The sequence below is a fragment of the Nymphalis io genome, chromosome 16, assembly GCF_905147045.1.
Source record: "Nymphalis io chromosome 16, ilAglIoxx1.1, whole genome shotgun sequence".
Lineage (NCBI taxonomy): Eukaryota > Metazoa > Arthropoda > Insecta > Lepidoptera > Nymphalidae > Nymphalis > Nymphalis io.
The window spans coordinates 4,727,037-4,751,467 of record NC_065903.1 but is presented as its reverse complement, the minus strand read 5'-3'; the positions used below and the strand labels follow the sequence as shown (position 1 = coordinate 4,751,467).

General features: G+C 30.0%; 2 protein-coding genes across 2 annotated transcripts in view; one reads left to right on the top strand and one right to left on the bottom strand.

Moving 5' to 3' along the window:
* Positions 1 to 24,431, bottom strand: part of LOC126774416 (cysteine synthase-like) — a 157,632-nt gene that overhangs the window by 107,745 nt on the left and 25,456 nt on the right.
* LOC126774388 (ATP-binding cassette sub-family G member 1) overlaps positions 1 to 24,431 on the top strand; it is a 55,554-nt gene that overhangs the window by 11,784 nt on the left and 19,339 nt on the right. Inside the window, exon 2 of the mRNA XM_050495892.1 lies at positions 8,000 to 8,064. Coding sequence (XP_050351849.1) covers positions 8,010 to 8,064 — 55 coding nt within the window. The 5' untranslated portion in view covers positions 8,000 to 8,009. The remainder of the gene's footprint in view (positions 1 to 7,999; positions 8,065 to 24,431) is intronic.

Here is a 24,431-nt window from a genome sequence, read left to right as displayed (position 1 = left end):
ACTAACTATATCGTATTCTATAGGATGTTTTTGTATAAGATATTTCTTGGAATGTGCAAATTAGCAGCTGGTCCGCCTTATGGTTGATGGTTACCGTTGCCTATCGACATCGTAGCTGGGGACGCGTTGTCGGCCTTGATGAACCCTTTACATTGAATAAGAGGGTAAATAATAAAACCGGCCCTTTATTTTTTATCTGTTTACGAATAAGTATGATATAACAACTTTTAATATTGCATTTTATATTTATAATATTTAGGTATATGTGAATCTTATGAGAACAAATTATATTTTAGAGCATTTTAAAGTATTTACATGTTTTTTTTTTGTTTATATCTTGTTTCTACATTGTTAAATATAAACCCGTATATATGTATATATATATATATATATATATATATATATACGTGTTTTGATTTATGCAAACAATTTTCATTGATTGAAAGAAAGGTATTTCATTTCAAAGATTACTTATGTTATATATTAGTGTCAGACAGTCGCAGATACGTACAGAATCAGCTGTATAATGTATTGGTTATTGATGTATGAGAAATAATAGGTTACATAATTTGACATAGTTTCCACAGAGAATTATATTATGTCGTAAGATACAGCTTAGATTGTACATTTTTTAATTCTTCTCAAATAGAAGTGTTAATCGTAGGTTAAATCGTCTTTGATAAGCGGTAATGTCTAACAGATTTACTAATTCTTGTAAATGGAATTATAATCATTTAAGTATATTAAATTCGAAATACAAATTTACTAATTTATGCTTTTCAAAACTTGGTGTCTTAAAATGTCCTCCCCTCCTCCTACAACCCGGGTTCCTTCAAACGAGGCGTGAAGGGGAATCTTGCGGGCCGGCAAGGCGGGGACGGCTAGTACAGAACATTTTTCCCGACTATACTGGCCGTCGTCGCGTTTGGACTCTACTACCACTTACCATCAGGTGGAGTGGAGTCATTGCCCTCTCGGCGAATATAAAAAAAAAATTGAAACCTATCGAAGGTAAAATAACAAACAGCCATATTTTAATTTATAATAATCGTATATGCATAACTTTATGATTTTATAGGTTTTTTGTTAAATCAACATTATTGCTTAAGTTACATTACGTTTTGTTGTATTTTTTTATATTAAATACTGTAAACCGGAACCGTAATATAACAAATTAAATCTATAAGTTTTTTGTTTATATTGTATATTATGAACCGATTGCCTAAATTAAATCACCACAATAAATGATTAAAATACGAACGCGGATACAAAATTTATTCTTGTAGAATAGAAAAAAATAATAATTGCCTAGTTACAAACATAATAACGTAATCACTTTTTTTACCGACGTTTATTTTGATTGAGTACTTCTTATAAAAAATGTATGTATAAATGATATGAGTTATTGTATAACTTGAATCATATTATCTACTTTAAGATATGTGGTGAACCATACACAAATGAAGTCAGCATTTGATTTAGTACTTTTTTTATAATATGACTTGGCACGATATTTCCATTGAAATTAAATGCTCATTATAATTTATGAAAAATACAAGATAGTCCCGAAGGTTTGTCGAAATGATGATCGATGGATTTATTATTATTACTGACGTAATAAATCTCAGATGACGGCGTATTTGTTCTGCGATTAACATTTGTTTAGGTATCATATTTTTTTAGATATTATTTTGTTGACAATGTGTTTTTTTTAATTATTTTAAGATGACAAAGGAATTGTATATATAAAATCTTATCCCTTGTGTCTGTTATTTCACTAATTCAAATTCCTTTATTAATTGAGAAAGTATTATACTTTGGTATTCTGAAGTAAGAACTATCAACGGTTCTTTCCAAATATTCTAGACATTCTACCGCAAAACAGCAATACTTGATATTGTTGTGTTCCGGTTTGAAGGGTGAGTGAGCCAGTGTAATTACAGGCACAAGGGACATCAAATCTTAGTTCCCAAGGTTGGTGGCGCATTGGCTATAAGCGATGGTTGACATTTCTTACAATGCCAATGTCTAAGGGCGTTTGGTGACCACTTACCATCAGGTGGCCCATATGCTCGTCCACCTTCCTATTCTATAATATATATATATATATATATATATATATATATATATATATATTGTTGAAAGAAACACGGGGTTTTCAATACAAGAAAGAAAAAGCGTTAGGATAAATATACGATGATGTTTCCCTGATCGATTTCCCCCGCACCCATAATCCGATGAGATGGCCAATTCCAGTCTCAGACGCAGGACTAATTTATTGGCTTTACGTGCTTTCCGAGGCACGACAGTGTAAGCACTGTCAACCAGGCAGAAAAATCCATTAACTTTTATTGGCCCGGCATGTGGTTCGAACCAAGCACATGGGAATCTGCGGCCGTATAAGTTAATTTCTAGACCAATGAGGCAACATAAACGTATACCTATTTATTTTTCCGCATTAAAAGCCATATAGTTTAAATGGGATTTTATTTTACATAAATAGTTCGTCGCGAGGTGCTTACAGGTTATTATTGTATAGCAAGAACTTGAAGTGAAGTGTATTTTTTTTATCAATTATAGCTCTTTTATAAAAAAAGGTAAATACGTATTACGTTTTTTAAAGTATTTTGTATTTTGGTACTTTTCTATTTTTATTGTTTGTTCGTTACCTTCCACATATATATATATATTAAATTTAATTTATTTCAATATATTAAACACGCGTTTTGATTCTTTAATTAAACATATTCGAGTAATTATCATTGTAGTTATCCATAAAACAGAGTATCATTATTGTAAATACAAAATTGGCAAGGTATATACTTATATAAAAAAACTACCAGCACTTGAGGGGTTTACGCAATTGCGCAAAAAGCATTATATCGTTGCGCTTCATTATAAATGATGGTGGTGATTACCTTTAAATACTAAAAAAATACTGCTTTGATGAAGTATGCATTCGGTGTATACACAAATAAAAATATTTAGTCAGGCTCAAAATAAAAAAAAGACACATAATGCACTTTTAATTGTTCTTTTTTTTTAACAAGAAAAACGAACCTCGGCGGGTTATTACTAACATCATAAGCGACAACATTTTTTTATGACTTTTAATAATTCATATTGTTTTCGTTCAAACAATACATTAAAATTTTAATATTTTAAAAATAACCCTGTATGTGAATCAAAAGACATGAATTTATATTATACAATTTAATGTATAGGTACAACCCGCATTTAAATCAACAAATAATTCCATGTTTTTTTTTTATTATCTTTATAATATATTAGCCGAGATGGCCTAGTGGTTAGAACGCGTGCATCTTAACCGATGATCGTGGGTTCAAACCCGGGCAAGCACCACTGAATTTTCATGTGCTTAATTTGTGATTATAATTCATCTCGTGCTTGACGGTGAAGGAAAACATCGTGAGGAAACCTGCATGTGTCTAATTTCATTGAAATTATGTCACATGTGTATTCTACCAACCCGCATTGGAGCAGCGTGGTGGAATAAGCTCCAAACCTTCTCCTCAAAAGGGAGAGGAGGCCTTAGCCCAGCAGTGGGACATTAACAGGCTGTTACTACTATAATATATTAGATAATAATAATAAGGTCCTCCAGATCGATCGGCCACGGCGGCCAATCTAAAGAGAGATTAGTCAACATGTCCTGCGCACTTTCTATTTTCCAACTCTCATAATCCGATGCGACGGCAATCTACACTATACCATATATATTACACTAGCGATCAGTATAATAACATTTAATACTTCCTCAACTTCTCAATCATAATAAAGGGCTTGCTTTTATGAATATAATGCTGTATTAACGGTAAATGAGAGAAACGATAGACAATAAAGTAGTAAATAAGTAAAACAGTGTTTTTGATTTTAAAAATAATTCGATCATATTCAACATTTTTTCTTTTAAAATTTGACCTAATATCTGTTCTCCTTTAAAAAAAATTAGTAAATTGAAATTGTTTCAAGGCGTGTGTAAAAAAAATATTGAAAAATGTATTAAAAAAATATATTCTATTAAATGACACAAATTTAATCAAAGAACTTTAAAAACAGATTACCATTTGTCAAGTATTTTGTCTGAGTAATTTACAAATATTCATTTGACTTTTAAGAATTTGTTAATCTAAAAGAAACTGCTTGCAGAATCAGCTCACATATACGAGTACTTCAAATTGAGGGAGTTTAAGCAATGTTTGGATTTGCAATATACTGTACAAACATTTAAAGTGATACGAGCCTAGCTGTGTAGCTCAACAGGGTTACAACGATGTTGAAAGTATAATGTCAAGGCGAAGCAATCAAAACTCATGTTTTTACCAGCTGCTCGTAATAGAAAGTTTTTAGACTTATGTAATGGTTAGCATCGTTTTTATTTACAATATGTATAAAAAGAACCTTCTAGATATCCGAAATCAGCGGACGTTAAGCGCGCCAAAATTTCCAAACTTTTCTTTTGTCTGAACATTGCATAATTAATTTATAAAAAAAGCGTCTTTAGTTTTCTATTTATTAATAAATTAAAATTACAACATACATTACATATTCAACATACATATGAATGAAATGAAGACCAAATTCACTCGACATTCATTTTGTCGGCCAAGGGCTACAAATGGACATATTCATTCTACGATTTTAGTTCGACATGTTTTGCTTCGTAACTTTTATCAAATAATATGTTAGATAATCAGTACTAAGCCTTTACTTTACTTACTATAAAAGGGTTTATAGAACTGTTATTATATAACATATGTATAACTTAACTACCTCGTTGGTCTAATGGTTAGATATAAGATGCAAATCCCGATCCCGACCTGGAGATTGAAATCGCCCTGATTGGTTGATAAAAAGTTATTGCATATCCTGTGAAAATTATAGGTCATTATTATGTAAATAAGTTAAAGTTTAAATAAGATTACTAAAATAAACAGTATAATTTAATAGTCGACTTATGTTTTCTTTTAGTTATTTTCTTTTATATCCTGACGGATATGTGGTCACCACCACCCATAGATACTGCCAATGATAGAAATAAAAACCATTCTTTACATGGGATGTAGAATGTTATGTCTGTAACTATGTAGGCTTCACCGTTGAAACTGGAACACGACAAAAAAAAAGACTTCTAATCATCAAACAAAATACCTAAGAGTAAGTGAAATGAAAGTAAAAGGTGATGATAGTTCGAGATTTTAGTCGCCAGTGTTTGTGAAAGCAAAACGCGGTGTCGGTGATCGTTGTACAGACAATATAATGTTTCATATATCTACTTATTTATAAACGAAAACTTAAGATACTAATATCTAAGTTCATTAACTCGATTCATTTGTATTTTTTTAATTCACTTATTTTTTTTATTGCTAAAGTAGTCCAAGGAACAACAATTTGGAGGTTAAATCTATAAACATATCTGTATAATTATGTTAAATAATGATAATAAATTGTATTGTATTTCAAACAAAGAACAATAAAGGCAATAAATATGTAATCTTAAGGCCCACTTAAATAAAATATAAATATATTATTGCTTTATACCTTTATATATGCGTTCTAAATACGGTTATATAATATATTTAATGTATACTAATATTACTCTGTACAGACCAACAAAGTTACTTCGGCATTCAAATATTAATACTAATATTAAATGCGAAAGTAACTCTGTCAAACTTAACATATTCGAAAATAAATACCTTATTTATCTATGAAATCGAATAAATTAAAAAAATAACATAATCATATAATGGCCAGTATAAATTTAAATGATGTCGACTTATTTATTTTTGATAAGAGAGCTGCGGAATCCTAAAGGGAAAATATTTGTCCGAGTCAGTGAAAGCAGCTAAACGAGTCGGGTGAAACCAAGCTCTAAATTACGAATTTATTTACTTCGAAACATATAATAACTATCAATAGATAATCCATAAAAATAAGTATATAATATATCATATATATATAGTTGTATATTTTTAACCGTTATAATGCTATAATTTGTTATAAATAAACTCGGCATAATACAAGACATAGTAAATACCTACTATGTAATACCTACATTATTCTTTTGTATTACAAAAATTAAACCTAACGATAGGATCTAGGAGATCAATCACAATATAATTAAAGTTGATACTTTTTCTGTTAAGCCTTGAAAAACATACTCAGAAAAATATAATTAGCATCCAGAAGTGAAATTGATTTTGTTAAAAAAATCGAATCAATCTTTTTGACGGCGTGTCAAAAAGAACACAACAAGAAAAAAAAAAAAACAAAATACACATTACAAATTTTGTTTTTTTTTTTTTTTTTAATTATAATTTTATATATTATAAAAATGCATGTACATAGTTGCTAATGTAAAATAATAATATTCGATTTTGCCTAGTGGAATCTTTTTTATAAATCTCGAATTGGTATAAAAATAAAAACACAAAATCATACTAGTTGATAGAAATTATTCTTAATAATCCAAATACAATTGAGCACACTCAACAAATCACAAGTCGCGCCAATAATGAATTAATGACGTTAATGGCTGTTTGAAATTAGCGCGCGTTTTTTTTTTTCAACTATGCTATTGTGTGGATATAAGGATAACAAAATGTATCGCTTTTTATCGGCCTTTTTAAAAATAGTAACCATAAATGTAACTGGCTGCAATAAAATAATCTACAAAAACTGCCATAAATTATACAAACAAAAAAAGAGATTAAGTCTCGTTAGTAATAATAATAGCTTATAATATGTTATGATCATGATTATTTTTCTAATAGAGTAGTATAAATCTTCAATTCAACGAAATGTAATATACAAAAAACATAACTTATGACGATCATCACTTGTTTAATTATACTAAATGCTTGTACATTTTTAAATTATATTTAATGTATAATAAATCTGTTCGGTGAATTTTTAAAATGACTATAAATTATTTTATAATAATAACAGGAAATATTAAGAGCGTTTATACGTGTGGCACTGCATGGGCAGTGGCGTAGCTATCATAGTGCAAGGCGTGCCCCATGGGGCAACATACGAAATAGATTATATTTCCATACTCGCAATACCTTATTTATAAGGGTTACTTTTGCGTACCAACTTTTATTCTCATTTTAACTTCATTATTATATAAGGAGACAGCCTCGTTGGTCTAGGGGCTTGATATAAGGCCGCAGACCCGAAAGTCCTGGGTTCAATTCCCAAGACGGGCCAATGAAAAGTTATTGGGTTTTTCTGTCAGAGAATTCTTATTAACAGCCCGGACTCTGGAAGTTGGAAGTGTGGTCTTCCAAGGCTGTGATGCCTTGGAAAGCACGTAAAGCCGTTGGTCCTGCGCCTGAACTCTTTCCGGTCGTGTCGGATTGCCGTCCCATCGGATTATGAGAGTTATGGAATAGAGAGTGCACCTGTGTTTGCGCATTCACTTGTGTACTATAATATCTCCTAAGTAGTTGGCTAATCTCTCTTGATACTGGCCGCCGTGGCCGAAATCGGTCTGGACATTATTATGAGGAGAAAAAAATTAATTAAGACTCAGGACTTGCTTGATTTGCAGCTTTATAAGCTAACGAATTGGGATTACGAAGCAATGTTTAAATAACTAGTTTTAAGGAAGACCAAAGAACTTGACAATTGAATAGATGCTTGGTGTTTTACAGAAGACTGTTATTAAAAAGAAAAAAATGAAGATTAGGTTTTGAATATATATATATTATATATATATATATATATATATATACATATATATATATATATATATATATATATATATATATATATATATATATATGTCTAATTTCATCGAAATTTATGCCACACGTGTATTCCACCAACCCGCATTGGAGCAGCGTGCTGGAATAAGCTCCAAACCTTCTCCTCAAAAAGGGAGAGGAGGCCTTAGCCCAGCAGTGGGACATTTACAGGTTGTTACTGTATTATTTGTTATACATACTAATACTATTTTTGTTTGTTTCAGCCTTCCGAAAATGGATCTGGAGTTTCGAAACTTGTCATACACGGTGTTTAACAAAATAGTAAGAGGTAAAAACATATTTTATTTATTTTAGGTTAGATCATTTCACCCTATAGCCTTCTTCAGCAGATTTGACTAAGCCATCACTTAGTTATACATTTACACTATGTATTTATTCTTCCAACCAAATCAATATATACATCATCCATATTTTAATAATAATTAGAAAGCTGCTCCATAGAAATAACCGTCAATCCGTATCGAGCAGCGTGGTGGCTCAACAAGAGAAAGAGACTTTTGATTATCTAAGACACGTGTAAGAACGTTATTTTTTTTTGTTAAAATAACTACTATGTTAATAAAAAATACATTTTTTTTATAGAATAGGAAGGTGGACGAGCATATGGGCCACCTGATGGTAAGTGGTCACCAAACGCCCTTAGACATTGGCATTGTAAGAAATGTCAACCATCGCTTATAGCCAATGCGCCACCAACCTTGGGAACTAAGATTTTATGTCCCTTGTGTCTGTAATTACACTGGCTCACTCACCCTTCAAACCGGAACACAACAATATCAAGTATTGCTGTTTTGCGGTAGAATATCTGATCAGTGGGTGGTACCTACCCAGACGAGCTTGCACAAAGCCCTACCACCAGTAAATATATTGTTATTTTGAATATTTACAGTTAATAGTTAAAGTTCAGCAAATAATAATAATAAAACTAATGTGAAAATACGAACACGTTTATTTTAAGATAAGAGAAAAGAATACAAAACTAAAGTTGTACTGACTTGTAAATAAAATATTTTTTTATTTATTTAGATACACAAACATAATGTAATCAGGAAATACATTAAATTTACGAATTTATACAATTTTAATCAAAATTACACTCCATACGTGTGTACACGGCATAATGAATATAATGTCAGCATAATTGTTTTTTTCCTTTATTGTTTATCAATAAGGGTGTCAAGAAGGTCGAACATTTGCCTTCTAAACAGACAGACACAATATGTTTGATCTATGTCCTCTTTATTCTCTTAACAATGAGAAAGATATTTAAAAAGTATGGAATGTTTTGTCCTCAAAAGTTCGCGTAATGTAAAATTTATGCATGCGTAGTTCGATACAAAACAAAATTAAACAACAATGCTCCTTAACAAAAACAATTAAGAGCGATAATCGCTTGAGAGCAATTTCTGGGATATATGGTTGTGTGATTAATATCTTAAGCGAAAGCACTTTCGTATGTTAAGGCAAGTTTAATATCGAGGCCGGTTCTCTTCAAATATAATCAAATATATGATGAAATCATTTATTAATAATTTGTTGTATTTAATGAATTTATTTGTTAATTGAATTCTTAGCATCTTATAAATTCGCATGTATACAAAACATTGTTTGATACAAAAAAAGTCAGAGATCGTTAAACTTTAAGACCGTTACACTTTTATCCTCTTTATAAATTTGTCAAAAAAATTGTTTCTTTATTAAAATTAAATTAAAACAAGAGTTTTTTTTATCTGGAATAAATACATATAGAAGACTAGGTTATAAGATTATTACAGTGTTAAATGATAATTAAAAGTAATCTTATATATACAATCATAGATTTAATAAAGTGAAGGAAAATACTTCCTATTAAATGATATTTGTCCGAAGGCTGAAAATTATCATTAACAATGACAGAGTGGGCAAAATATGTTAATGTCATATGAAAAAAGACCTTTAAATTATTATTTTTTTTTTACTAAAATAACTTCTTGTATATGATAAATTCTTTTAAAAAATAAATAAAATAAAATAAGTTGAATTACGAACTTGGTCCCATAATTATGGTCTTAGTAAATATTTTTATAAAATATATATGATAATAACAGACTAAATTATGAAAAAAAAAACATTAATTTAAATACTTTAATAGTAGCAATACTGCAATAGTCTGTGTCTTCTTATATATTTTGTAGATATTCTCTAGGAATCTTATGTTAATATGAAACACTAAAAAATACACAGTAAATACGTATTCTGAATATAAAAAATAAATTGCTTATAACATTTTGAAATATTATATATTTTGAAATATGATATTATATATCGTTCTCCAAATGTGTGACTGTAAAAAACTTTATAATTTTTTTTTATTCTACATTTAAAAAAATATAAAAATCATTAAACGTTAAGCTTTAAAAAATCATTATTGGTTCTATGTCTATTTTTTCAACATCTCTCATTAAAATTTTTATCTGTATCTTCAACCGTTACTTCTTACTAAAGTGTCGCCTAACAAAAAATGTATTATTCTAAATAACTGTTTTCTGCAATATTCTGTACAAATTCGTCATTCGTGAAACGTAAACCGACTAAAAGAGATAAGAAACTTTTGCAAGATTTTTAGATATTCGCTCTGCATAAAATTCGATTGAATTATGTTAGTGTCCTCTAACTATAAAAACGAGTTTTTACATCCCAGACCGCGAGCAGCCGCCATCTTGAGAAAGGTCTTTTTGCAAATATCTCGGAAACGGTAGTTTTACGTTAAAAACAGTAAAGACCTTTTTGTAGAGGATAAAATTTCCCATCTTTTTTGTAATAAACTTTTTTCTATATTGTTAATATTTTCCGAGATATAGTGATTTTTTAATCTCTTTCATTTATAATCTAATTTACATGCAATATATTATGTTTAAATTAAATAAAATATAAGGTTAAAATTTTGCTTTCTTAAGTGTTATTATTATTATTATTATAGTAAATGTCGCAAACAATCTTCCGACATATCACGACCGTGTTCTGCGCTGGGTTTCGAGTTTGTTCTTACAGAATAGCTCTACTCTATCTTTTGTTGCAATGACACAGATAATAATTTCGTGCCATGTTTTCTGTAACGGTAAATTTAAAGATTCGTATTTTAAATTTTTGGGACATTTTGAAGTTTAGAGTAATGGTTAATTTCTAAGTGAAATAGATATTTTTGATTCTTAATAGAGATAATATTTACTGCTCTTACTTTTTAATGATCGAAGTAATTTTATCGATGTTAATACGTACAGAGTTTTTATATAAATTGTAATGTTTTCTTATGCATAGCCGAGATGGCCTAGTGGTTAAAACGCGTGAATCTTAACCGATGATTGTAGGTTCAAACCGGGGCAAGTACCACTAGTAATTTTCATGTGCTTAATTTGTGTTTATAAAAATTATCTCGTGTTTGACGGTGAAGGAAAACATCGTGAGGAAACCTAGATGTGCCTAATTTCACTGAAATTCTGCCACATGGGTATTCCACCAACACGCATTGGAGCAGCGTGGTGGAATAAGCTCCAAGCCTTCTTCTCAAAAAGAGGAGAACCTTTAGCCCAGCAGTGGGACATTCACAGGCTGTTACGGTTACGGTTACGGTACTGGTTACTTATGCATATCAACTAAAGGAAATGGTATTATGTAATAATTTTACAATATGTTATCATAAATGTAAAATATAGTTACGATGAACATTCAATTTATTTATTTATTAGATCACCAACAAAGTACACACAGATACATGATAGCACACAGTTCATAAAATAAAAAATAAAAGAAGTGGTACCTCAATTACAGGAGATAACTGCATGAACAATAAGGCAACATGTACATTATAGAATTATATATAATTTATACTAATGAATCATTGAAATATATAAAAAAGTGCAGGTTTAATTATGCAAGAGATCATTGACCTTCTTTATTTCATTGATCTTTAGCTGATTATTTATTATTACTGGCGGCACGTTAACCTAAGTATTTCTTGTATATTTTTTGTTAAATATGTATAAAAGATTTTTTGCACTTTTGTCAGTTAAATTAGAACACTCGTTACCTTCACAATGAATATTAAAAAGGACTTAGTAATTCGTACAAAGAATATGTATTTGCTTGAGAGAGTCATAAAAGTGAAATAGAGAATCAATATAAAGAAACATTCCAAGGTAATTTTTAGTCAATTGTCCTTGCGCTAAGAAACGCGTCGCTTATGCAAACAATATTTAAGCGATGTGTTGTTTGCGTCAGTATTTATTTGTCAATATGGCCATGAATCAACAGACTGAACTCTTGTTGCCTTGCAAGGCACTGTACGTACAATGAACTCACTTTCACGTGCTACTCTTGTATAGCAACAACCTTAAATTGACTTCCTCTGTCGGTTTATTTCCTCTTAGAAATATATGGTGTGTTAATTTTGCATATTAAACTTGTACGATGTAGTACGAGCGTTGTGAAGACGATATGGTTATTGTTTTATGCGTATGGTTTGTTAGTAAAAACTAATTAATAAAATCTATATTAATATTATAAATGCGAAAGGTATGTTTGTTTGTTTATTTCTTAAACTACTTTAAAAAAGAAAATTTTACCAGTAAATTCTGCATACACGTTCTCAGAGGTAAGAACATAACCTACTTGTTAATGTTAGATTTTATGGTTACTAGGATGTGATTAGAGTTAAAACTAGGGTATCTTAATGTAAAATAATTAATAAAAATTTCGAGAGAAGACTATGCTAAATTCGCAACTCGTGAGAAAGTTGTTAACTCTATATAACAGATATATAAATAGAAAATTATTTGATTTTCTCACGTCGTATTTTGAATCTACGTACATATATAATAAAAATCAACATTTACGGTGACAAATATATACATAATTTATAAAAGAAATACACTATGTATGTCGCACTTACACTTTACATGAATACACAGCAACATTACAATTGTTCTCATTATTTTTCAAAACATAAAAAGTTTCATAAAAGTAGTACGGACTTTACAATCGATAAGGCATTACTTGAAAAATAGGCTGATTTGAATGATTTAAACTGTTTTTGATTGAGGTAGGTCTCAAAGTCGTGACATATATTTTTCTTTGATGACTAACATAATAATCAAAATTTAGTTAATGATTTCGTTATTTAAGTTAGATGTTTTTGTTTTTTTTTTTTTATTTTGTTTTTCGTCATTTAGAATTGTATTTTATTTCTTGATTGTTAAGTTAGCCTATAAATAATACATACAATAACAAATGTTTTCCTGAATGTATAACGTTGGCTCTTAAAATAACATACAACGGGGAAAACACCGTTTAAGAAACTGTATCCTTATTACGGATCGCTTCATCCTTATAATCGATTATGTTTTATTTTTCAATAACGTGATATTGTCTATTTCACTTAGAAATATAAAGCAACTACAGCGGATAAAATAAATAAAAAAAGTTTTTTTTTAACATTATTTTAAAACGTTTCGAAATTCAAAATGTTCAAGCAAAACTAATTGTGCTATTTTTCACTATTTGTGCATTTTCTGTTATTCTTAAATTCACGTTTATTTTAGACTATTGAATACGATATTGCTTATGTCATCAGATTGGATGTTATTGCTGCAGTTATCGAGTCATATACATATTATTAAGTTCTAGGATCAAATTTATGTCGTGTCCGTTTTTAATATTCAACGTTGATTTAAGCCTTGACACGACTTGCTCACACGCTTATCAATGGATTTGTAAAAAACTTGATGACGCCATAATGTAAGTGTCGATCTTATTGGTAAAGACATTTTCTTCTTAAGTTGAAAGGTAAAATTATAAACATTGTTTGAAACTGTCTTTTGTTTAAATTATTCGAAATATTTAAGAGACTTGTACTATCATTCCAAAAATATGAAATAAAGACCCATTTATGAGTTTCGAACAATGCTCATAATGATATTTTTTAAATTTACTAAACATGAAATACACGCTTGTCAATTGCTTGATATACTTCAAAGTGAAACTGCGAAACGCAGCTACTTATACAAATTTATAATATATGTTACTAAAACCTTCTCAGAAACGTACTGCGGTCAAGTAGTCTTTTTTTTAAGCTTTATATAAAATTTTTATAATATCGAAATGAAATATAAAATAATAATAATATTTTTACAAATATTGTGAATATTTATTAATTTTTGTTTATTTAAAAACAGTTGGTAGGTGATAATATAATTTCTATTAATATCCAATAAGCATAATTATCTGTTCTGTGTCTTATTAAGCAGGGAATTGTTTCATACTAAGCATTTTCACGATTCTTTCAGAATTTCTTCTAAATCTCAACACCGAGCATGTACCATGCCGAGCATGTATGCATGTTTGCATAAATATTTGAATTATAAGACCATTTTTATGTCTTATTATTTCATCTTAACAATGTGTGTTATTCATAACGATATAACTCAAATTTCATAACGATAAAATATTAAAACATGAAACATAAAAAACAACACAACAAATTTCATTCAAATACACAATACCTACCTACATTTTACAATATATTTAATAAATTTTCCAAGAATAAGAACAGTTGTTTGAAAACGAGACCTAAATTATATGATGGTAGTAAAAAAGACTGGAAGGAATTCAAAAATCGCTCCCAATAAAAGTGTTATTTATAGGTCGAACAAAATTTGATCCAAATCGAACGAAATAAGCTGAGGAAATTTCACTAACAAATTGTCCCTTTGCAAACAAATCAAACCGGCATCGTTGCTGTTTAGCCGTTTTCCTATATTTACCGTTACTATGTTACTAACATAACATAACATAACGTAAAATATTGCATTTCGATCGAAGTTGAATCGGAATAAAGTCGGTTATATATTGTAACCGTTATTAATACTCATAGCTTATCTCATTTCTTTTTCTTTTCATGTTTCGTAATATAAAATTGAAATCCTATGTCGTTTTACTTAAGTACTAAGTAATAATTGTACCTACAATTAATAAAATAGTAGATTTGGTTTCCGTTTACGATTCAACTGTGGTTTATTTTTGTGAGGGTTAGAATCGGGAAAGTATCGTGACCTTTACAAATTAGTTGAATTGGCACCCTGGACGCATTACGTCCAACAGGCATGCTAAGAAAGGCCATTGCACCGTGTTGACGTAACCGCTATACTTCTATTTTCGCCTGAGTCTAATAATACACAATTATGAAGATTAGTTATAAGTACATTAAAATTTTTTTTATATAACGATTAGATATGTATACTTTGCTACTTCATGTCATTGAAACGAATATTCGAGAAAGATATGTAATATATTGTTTTTAAATATACCTACCGGATGTAATTATAGATATATAGTAATTATTGACTAGATTAGTATTTGTTCATAGGTCAATAAGCATAATATTATTATTTGTGTAGTGGAAAATAAAGTGTTTATTATAGGTACAAATTTTAGATACGGTTATTATGCTATGAAATAAATACCTACGTTCAATGTTTGTGTGTTTTCATATGCATTCACATTTTTATTACCAAGCAACATCATTAAATTTTAAGTATAGATTAGTTTTATCATATAACATTGTGGTGTTCTTTTTATAACGAGATAGTTAAATAAATTTATGATTCTAGCAATAAATATTGTATGTGTAGTTATTTATTTATACACTTACACGTGTATATCATCGGGATCTAACCACGTGTGTTCTTGAATACACTAAAAATAAATTTACAGTGGTGATAATGCCAACGTTTAATGACTTTAGACATTGTATTTTTTATATTTTAGCTTACATTGTGTTACAGTCCTTAAATCATAAATGAGTAGAAATATATCTATATAACAAATTCTCTCTAAAATTGCTTAATAAAACCTTATTTACTTTATTTGATTGAAATTTAGGCAAAACAAGACTAGCAGACCTTCAAATCATCAACCATCCGTTCATACATCCGAAATTGGACGCTTACACGTTTAACGCATTTATATATCACTAGAATTTTATAATTTAACTATTTTGTTTTATTATTATTTACTTTTTATTACATTATGTAAGAAACAGCGGATCTGTATTCAAAGTAACATAAAATAAATGTTTATAAAACAAAGGCGGGGTATCATTGAAACATAACTTACAGGCAGGCTTAGTTCTAGTTAAGAAGTGAAAGATCGGGTTCAAAATTAAATCCATATTTCTCTGAAATTCTGTCTAAATTTTCTGTCTGTTTGTTTTGAAAGACTAACTGAAAAACTACTTAACCATTATACCAGAACATACGTCGCGTTACGAAGAAATTCTGGGTTCAAATATCCCAGTAGCAGCCCAGAAGTTGAATGTGTGGTCATAGGCATGCCTCGAAAAAACCCTTGTTCATGTGCCTTAACTCTTTCTTTCTATTTTGAAAGTGATAAAGCGGGTAGTAATAAGTATATAATAGTAAGAACCTGTCACCTGTGTCCGAGTACACATTATATATTATATTATATACGTGTATTATATTATTTAGTAACACAACATGTGAATCAAATGCACGTTATAAATACTTGGCGTATTGTTTCGAGGTTTGTAATTGTGTGTGTTACGGTTTGTAGTTTATTTTATTTTTAATCTCTTCAAACCAAGACAAATTTAGGGGGCTAGCCCTCAAATTTAGTTTCATTTGCATTTTTACAGATAACGAATTCTCCAATATTTCTGACAAATATAATATTTTTATATGTTAAGCTTTCGGATTTTCTCACTTTTATATGTTCAACTCTCGAGAACAAACGATTTTTCAGATCACATTTATCGTCGCACTTTGCTCCTACCAATTATTAAAAACATCTCTTTGTTCGGGAGAAAACAAAAACTCGTCGACCTACTACTAAAAATATACTTAAATATAATTTTGTATGCATCACATCGCACAAAATTAACACTTGTTAATGCTAATAACCTGCTGACCGTATTTACCAACTAAATAAAACAAATGTATTGACCAAAAATAAATGAATAATTATTAAATTGTTTGAGTTCACAAATCTGCGAGATACGAAGTTACCTTATACACACACACATACACAAAAGTAATAATTCGATATGAACAATTAGTAAACAATGAGGTAGTTACGTGTCGATTTTTCTCGGTAGAATCTATATTTCGGACCGGTGGTTATGGACAAGGGGGTACGTCAGGTCTTGTAAGGGTGGCAGCCTAGGTACCTTTCATAATCGTTATCCATTTTTTGTTAATTTTGATTTGATTTTTTTTTTTTTATATTGAAGAACTTTATCAACATCACACAATTGCTCTAAAACCAGTTACCTATTTATTCTTAACAATAAATATAATAATAATAATTTTTCTTTAAATTTAAAGCGCGGACTTCTTTTTCGCAATGCGCCATGTGTTAAAATACTTTACAGTAAACGTAAACTTGTAAAGTGATTGAAAAATGCTTGTAAAAGCCTACTTGAATAAAGTATAATATTCTGATTTTGTATAGCTCCAGTATTCGCGTATATAGAGCAACGAAGATATAGAAAATATTATCAATAATTACACTAATGGATAAGTTGAACTTGTCCTGTTTACAATGCCCTAATTGCTTAATGTTTCATACGTTCATTTTGCGTTCGTGATAAGGTAAGTACGTTTGCTTGTCAGTGAAATATTATTATGGAAACACGTAACAAAATACAAAAAAAAATCGGAATCGAATTTGTCTTTTATTACACCATGTACATATCGTACCCTTGCTTGGACAACGAGGTTTGTATTAAAAAGATTTTTTGTACAATGCACATGGTTAATAGTTTATCGAACGTTTCTATGTAATATGTAGTATTAAAAACAAATAAACTTCGTCAATTGAGGTCAGAATTAGCGAGACTTCATATTAATTATTTACAATTTAATTTTATATCTTACGTTAAATTATCATGTCCTAATAAACCTCGAGTATTTTTATCTTTAAGTACAGACACCAATAAATTACTGTCAAGTATCATTTCATATACTTCAAATGACATAATTCCATGTAAATGATTATCTGACCTAAACGTCTAACAGATTTATCGTTATTATTAGCCCTAACCTTGAAATTAATAATTTATTATTATTATTAGAATAAATGACAGGGAAATAAATCGTCGTGACCTACTTTTATGTGTGTTAGGTTATCTAACGTTGTTTTATCGAACATAATATCAATAAATGCAAGAGTTTGAGTATTAGATATTTGTCACTCTATCTTGATTGAACAACTGGCAGGACTTAAAACATTTCATTTAAGTAGCCTCCTTGGAGTCCTGTGTGGAACCTGAGTGACGTAACTACTACACAGTCTTATTTTTTTTATTTTTTTTTTTTTTTTTTTTTTTTTATTTTATTTTTTTTTTTTTTATTTTTTTTTTTTTTTATAGAAAAGGAAGGCGGACGAGCATATGGGGCACCTGATGGTAAGTGGTCACCAACGCTCTTAGACATTGGCATTGTAAGAAATGTCAACCATCGCTTACATATCCAATGCGCCACCAACCTTGGGAACTAAGATTTTATGTCCCTTGTGCCTGTAATTACACTGGCTCACTCACCCTTCAAACCGGAACACAACAATATCAAGTATTGCTGTTTTGCGGTAGAATATCTGATGAGTGGGTGGTACCTACCCAGACGAGCTTGCACAAAGCCCTACCACCAGTAATGATGAAGTTATGATGAAGGATAAAACGATAGGGCTACAGAATTAGAAAACCGTACGGAATCGGCTACTGAGCGGTAATCAATCGCGCGTTCTTGCTCCTTGATCTGTATTTGTCTGTTACGGAACAAAATCTTTATATTATATATGTTTGTATATTAAAATATAATTAATAAAAATGTCCTATAAAACTTTTTGGTATTATTATAATGCACAGTATTTAGTTATTGTTTTATAGTGAAATACAAAAAGTTTTTTGAAAAACGTATGGAGTTTATCGTTGTTATGAAAAGAAATTCGGACATGGTCCGTGACACATTGTATTTCTTTATTAATGCTTATAACAAATATAATCGAATAATTGACATAAATTTTGCTATATATTAACCTGATTTCTTAATTATTTCAATTATTTGTTTTGCATTTTATTTAAAGTCATATATATATATATAGAAAGTGTGTGCCTCGTGTGACGGTGACAAATGAATGATCCGCTGTCAGCACGTTTGACGACACACTACCCTATTCGGGATTACCCGCTCTTAAAATAATTATTCTATCACAAATAACTAACTGTCATAAACAATTTGTTATAACAAAAATCACAATAATTATCAGACCATAAAAAATGAGCAAACTATGATTACTACTTAATCTCCTACTAAAATTATCAACGCGCCGTCATATATTTATTATATTATTTTTTTTTTTCGAGATGGCCCAGTAGTTAGAACGCGTGAACTTAATCGATGAACGTTGTGCTTAATTTGTGTTTACAATTCATCTCGTGATTGATGTTGTAGGAAAACAACGTGAGAAAATCTAAATCTGGTCTCTAATTTCACTAAAATTCTGCCAAATGTGTATTTCACCAACCCGCATTAGAGCAGTGTGGTGGAATAGCTAACCTTTTCGTCAAAAAAGAAGATGAGGCCTTTTATATATATATATTAAATAATAATTGAGAATATTTTTTTAACTTAAATTAAATTAGGCTATCCCACGCGTAAAAGGTCACAGGGGTTGTCTGTCTACGCGTTGGTATAAATGTTAAAAGCAATTTGTTTTCGAATTAATTCCGCCGATATCTTTTGTCTAACGAAAATATAACTGGTACTTCGTAATTGCTGCTTCGAGCGTTCACATAACATTAATTAAAACATATATATATATATATATATATATATATATATATATGACTTCTATTATGAGATTCTAATATATTATATTAGCCATACATATTTTACATATTATAAAATAGAGTGACACAACCGCCGTCGTCTGTCTGTCTGTCATTCTGAAAGCGATAAATTAATAAATTACTGAACGGATTTTCATACGGTTGTCAGTTATCACCAATGGACTGAGTGCTTCATGAGGTGTATGATTCATTGACGTTTTGTGTAAATTGGCTAAAATATAACATTGATTATTGAAGATGTCAGAAAAAATTATGCCAACTGGGAGCTTTACTGGCCGCGTAGACCAATAGGGTAATATGTATAATACTATATAACCATTTATGTAGACAATTATTTACCTATGCGAATCCGGGCTGAGATATAATAATAACGTTTAATGTATATTTCTTTAATTTAATCGCTATCTCGAAGATAAAAAAATATAATAGATTTCGTTACTATTATGATGCGTGCCTACGTGACTTAATTTCTTAATCAGCCGAAGGTAATTGACCTCAAGGTCAAAGTGATATAAATGATACCTCCGTGATTTACTCGCAAGGCTGGTAGCGAAACCAATTCAATGGCTAAGGAGTACAATAGAATAAATAATATTTCGTAATGCTGAGTAATTAAAATATTCTTAAATATAATTTTAGATTTATATTACGCTTACAATCGTCTTAAATTTTAATTTGTTTATGGGAGTTTTCTGTAAGATAGCCTAGACGCCTTGCTGGTCTAGTAACAAGATATAACTCCGCGGGTTCTGGGTTCCCAGATCGGGGTGATAAAATTATTGGTTTTTTCCGTTGAAAAATTATCAGTAGCAGTCTGGAGTCTTAAAGTTAGAAGTGTGATTACATACACTCCCGTGATTCGGAAAGCACGTAAATCCGTTGGTCCTGGGAAGGGAATAAAAAGTGCACCTGTGTTTGCGCACACACTTGTTTACTATATGTCCTGTGCAGTTAGCTAGTCTCCCTTGAGATTGGCCGTCGTGACCGAAATCGGTCAGGAAAATATCATAATCATCTAGACTAGACTCTAACATAAAACCAAAAAACGCATTCTTTCAAATAAATGATTTCTACAGTGTTTTTCTGTAAGAACTCACTTCGCATTGCATTTATGAAATGTTGAAAACTGACATGGGTTACCGACGACGCTAAGTAACCCACGAAAGGCTGTTTTAATGCGTGTATCTTTTAAATGTTATATTCTAATTATTATAGTCAATGTCGCATATCACTTTCTGACAGTTCAAGAGCAGGCAAGGCAGAGCTATAAAAGAGCTATAAAAAAGTAAAAACTCACTTCCTTACTCACCCGTGAAATGTTGACCGACTTATGGTGATATACTATTTTGATGCGTCTATTTTTGAAATTTCATGGTTATTATGGTCAACGTCGCATATCACTTAGTGAATTTTCACGACCTTTTTCTGCGGTGAGTTTCGAGTTTGTTCTAAATAGCTACGGGACCGTATAAAATATCAGGCAGAGATAAAATGCGACATTATTGTCAATTTTTTTGTCACAAGACCCACTGAATTAAACTAAAATTTTATTGTGTCAAAAATTATTTAGAAAAGACATATTAATGGACAAAATGTCTAATAATTACCTATATGTTGATTTAGCCAAAAGAGAAAATCGAAAAATCTAGAATCAAATAATGTACTTTACCAAGAGGGTAATTAATAAAATAATGATATGAAACCAACGTAACAGACATGTCAAATGATCTCATTATTTTACAACCGTCTCATAATATTCGAATCAGACCTACATAGGATTTTACAGGGAGGAAGTGGTAATATAAATGATGAAAAGGCGTAAGACAACAGATACATTTTTTACATTTTATGGTAAAAAGAAAACTAATTTACCCAATTCCTTTAGTAGAGACATTTAAAATATTTTTTTGCAACGTGGGATAAAAGCATAATGGAAAAAAATTTCATCATACCAATTAATTTGGTTGGCAAGTAAGGGATTCCTCTCGAATCTCGTCTTCAGGATTGCTATGAAGTTACGGTAGCGAAACAGTATAAATTTTAATTTGGAGAGCGCAGTCGCAATGATGAATATTGGAATATGAAAAGACAATGTAAAGCGCCAAAACCTTTCATTATAATATATGTAACAAAAATACTCTAATGTCAGCTCTAGATTATGAGTAAATTCAATCAATCTTCCAGCTTTGATCGCAATAAACAAAAGCATTTAATAAATATCAGGGGTCACTTCATGTTTTTTTTTATCGATATAAAATAATCACTTCATGTTTATAATAATTGATAGACCCTTTAAGATATAATGTAGTTATATGCATACAATATTTTATTTTTCACCATGAACTGCATTCACCTTCTGCAAAAACAAGTTAAAGATTAGCAACTTTGCTCTTAATTAAGATAATTTATCTAAATAAAATAGGTTTTAGGACAATTTTTGCCAAAGCTGCTGTATATACAAGTATCTTATCCGATGACGTTGCCTTGCCTTGTTCTTGCCAATGTTTTGCGTTTACATATTTAATAAAAAATACTATTTCAGCTTCAAGGAAGTTCATAAACTTTATAATGCCAAAGTGGGCAGATATAGTACATGATCAATGCAGCCAATGCAAGATTGAAATACAACGTTTAACGAAGTCTTTTTTTATATATATAGAAGTTTTTTTACCAATTATTATATACTTTATTTGTCTTATTCATAGCCGAGAATAATCCTAAAAAATCTTCCAGTCTGCGATAACATAATCCCATACTAATTTTTTTTATGTCATTAACCCTATTCGTAAAATCTAAATTGTGGTTTTAAGGTATTTTCACTTTGTGTTAAATCTAATGCAATTAACGTAATTAAAATGGTGTTGTAAAAAGTAAAAACAATAGTAATAAACGATTATAACACAGAGACTTTTATTCAACAAATATTTTAAAAAATCTGAATATGAGAGCTAGTGATAAAAAACAGTATGCAAAAACTTTCGATAATATTGTCAAAATAAGGTTAACATCTGGCTATACCAAATCATAGCGTGCGACCTATGAAAGAGACAAAAAAACTATCTCTTTCTTAGGTATCTGTTCTTTCTCTTTCACGTGATAAATCGGCGGCAGATACAGCATTTCTCATAGTGTGTGATGCGGCATACGATGGCTTAAATAGCTGACAAAGTTTTATATATTAATTATAAAATTTTAGTTACAAAGAAATAAATGCGTCCTTATTTTGCCTTTTCTATTCTGGTACAAATATAAATGATAGTATAAGGATCTACATTTATTATTATTTGTACTTGAAGCGGTTGGCTAATAAAATATTCTAATATAAATTACATTTTAAATGTATTTAAGCCTGAGTGTCATGAAACAATAGAGTGGTTACCGCACAAACTTATCACTTTAAAACCACAGAATGTACGAACAATATGATCTCACGGTAAACGTAATCAAGCAATATTATTTTAAGAACATTAAGATGTAATCACAATACACATTACTAGGTAACCAATCCGACTTCATCGACTTCATTCAAACGAATTAACAAAACTTATCTCAAATATATCGTTTAATAATAGTATTATTTGAGTAGGATTTGATTCGCGGTTTTGAATTTTTTTTTTTGACAATATTAATTGAAAGTTATGATTTGAATAAGCAATATTGTTCAGATATTTCCTTAGTGCGAAATAAGTATATGGGTGTTAGTATTATTTTTAATTACTTGAACATAGTAGAGGAAAAAAACATACTGATATGATTTGTTTTTCACTATCATAATTATACCATAATTATTATCATAATTATTTGTAAGAGATTATTATCGGTTTATTAGATTTGTTCATTATTTTTCCCCTTCAATACGAGGTTTATCTTACAGCAACAGTAGTTTTGATGGTAGTTCTATTGAAATGTTTGGCAATTTCAGTGTTTTTCGTTATTAGCTATGATTCATAAAATACACATAAATACACAATATTGTATCAATTTTCGTAACAACTTTATCACCAACGTGTTGACGGCACAAACGTTGACAATTTTCCTTTTTGGAAACGCAGCTCAATATTGAGTGATTTGCAGTGCTGTTCTGTAAGGTCTCATTTCGCTTTTCATGCAACGTTAAAAGTTGAGTTATACGCTATTTTGATGTGTATATCATTGAAATGTTAGTTATTGTAGACATTGTCGCATATCTCCCTGGTGGTATGGGTTTTTGTGCAGGCTCGTCTGGGTACCTACCCAGACGAGCCTGCGGTAGAATATCTGATGAGGGTGGTGACAATACAAACAGCAATACTTGGTGTTGTTGTGTTTCGGTTTGAAGAGCCAGTGTATTTACAGGCTCAAGGGACATAACATCTTAGTTTCCAAGGTTGGTGGCGCATTGGCGATGTAAGCGATGGTTAACATTTCTTACAATGCCAATTTATATGGGCGTTGGTGACCACTTACCATCAGGTGGCCCATATGCTCGTCCACCGATCTATTTTATAAAAAAAATCACTTTCCGATATTTTACGATCGTGTTCTTATATGAGTTTCTAGTTTGTTCTGTTGTATCAAATTTAACAAATTTTAAAAACTTTGAAAAATTAATAAACTAGAGAGAATAAATTAGTTATGACTTTATCTGGTATTGATAATGTTTATCTTATTTATGAGAAAAAAAACATATGAATATAAATCCGTTTTTGTTGTTGAAGGAGAAATTGTAATGCAATATGACCTAAGGGCCGTGCACT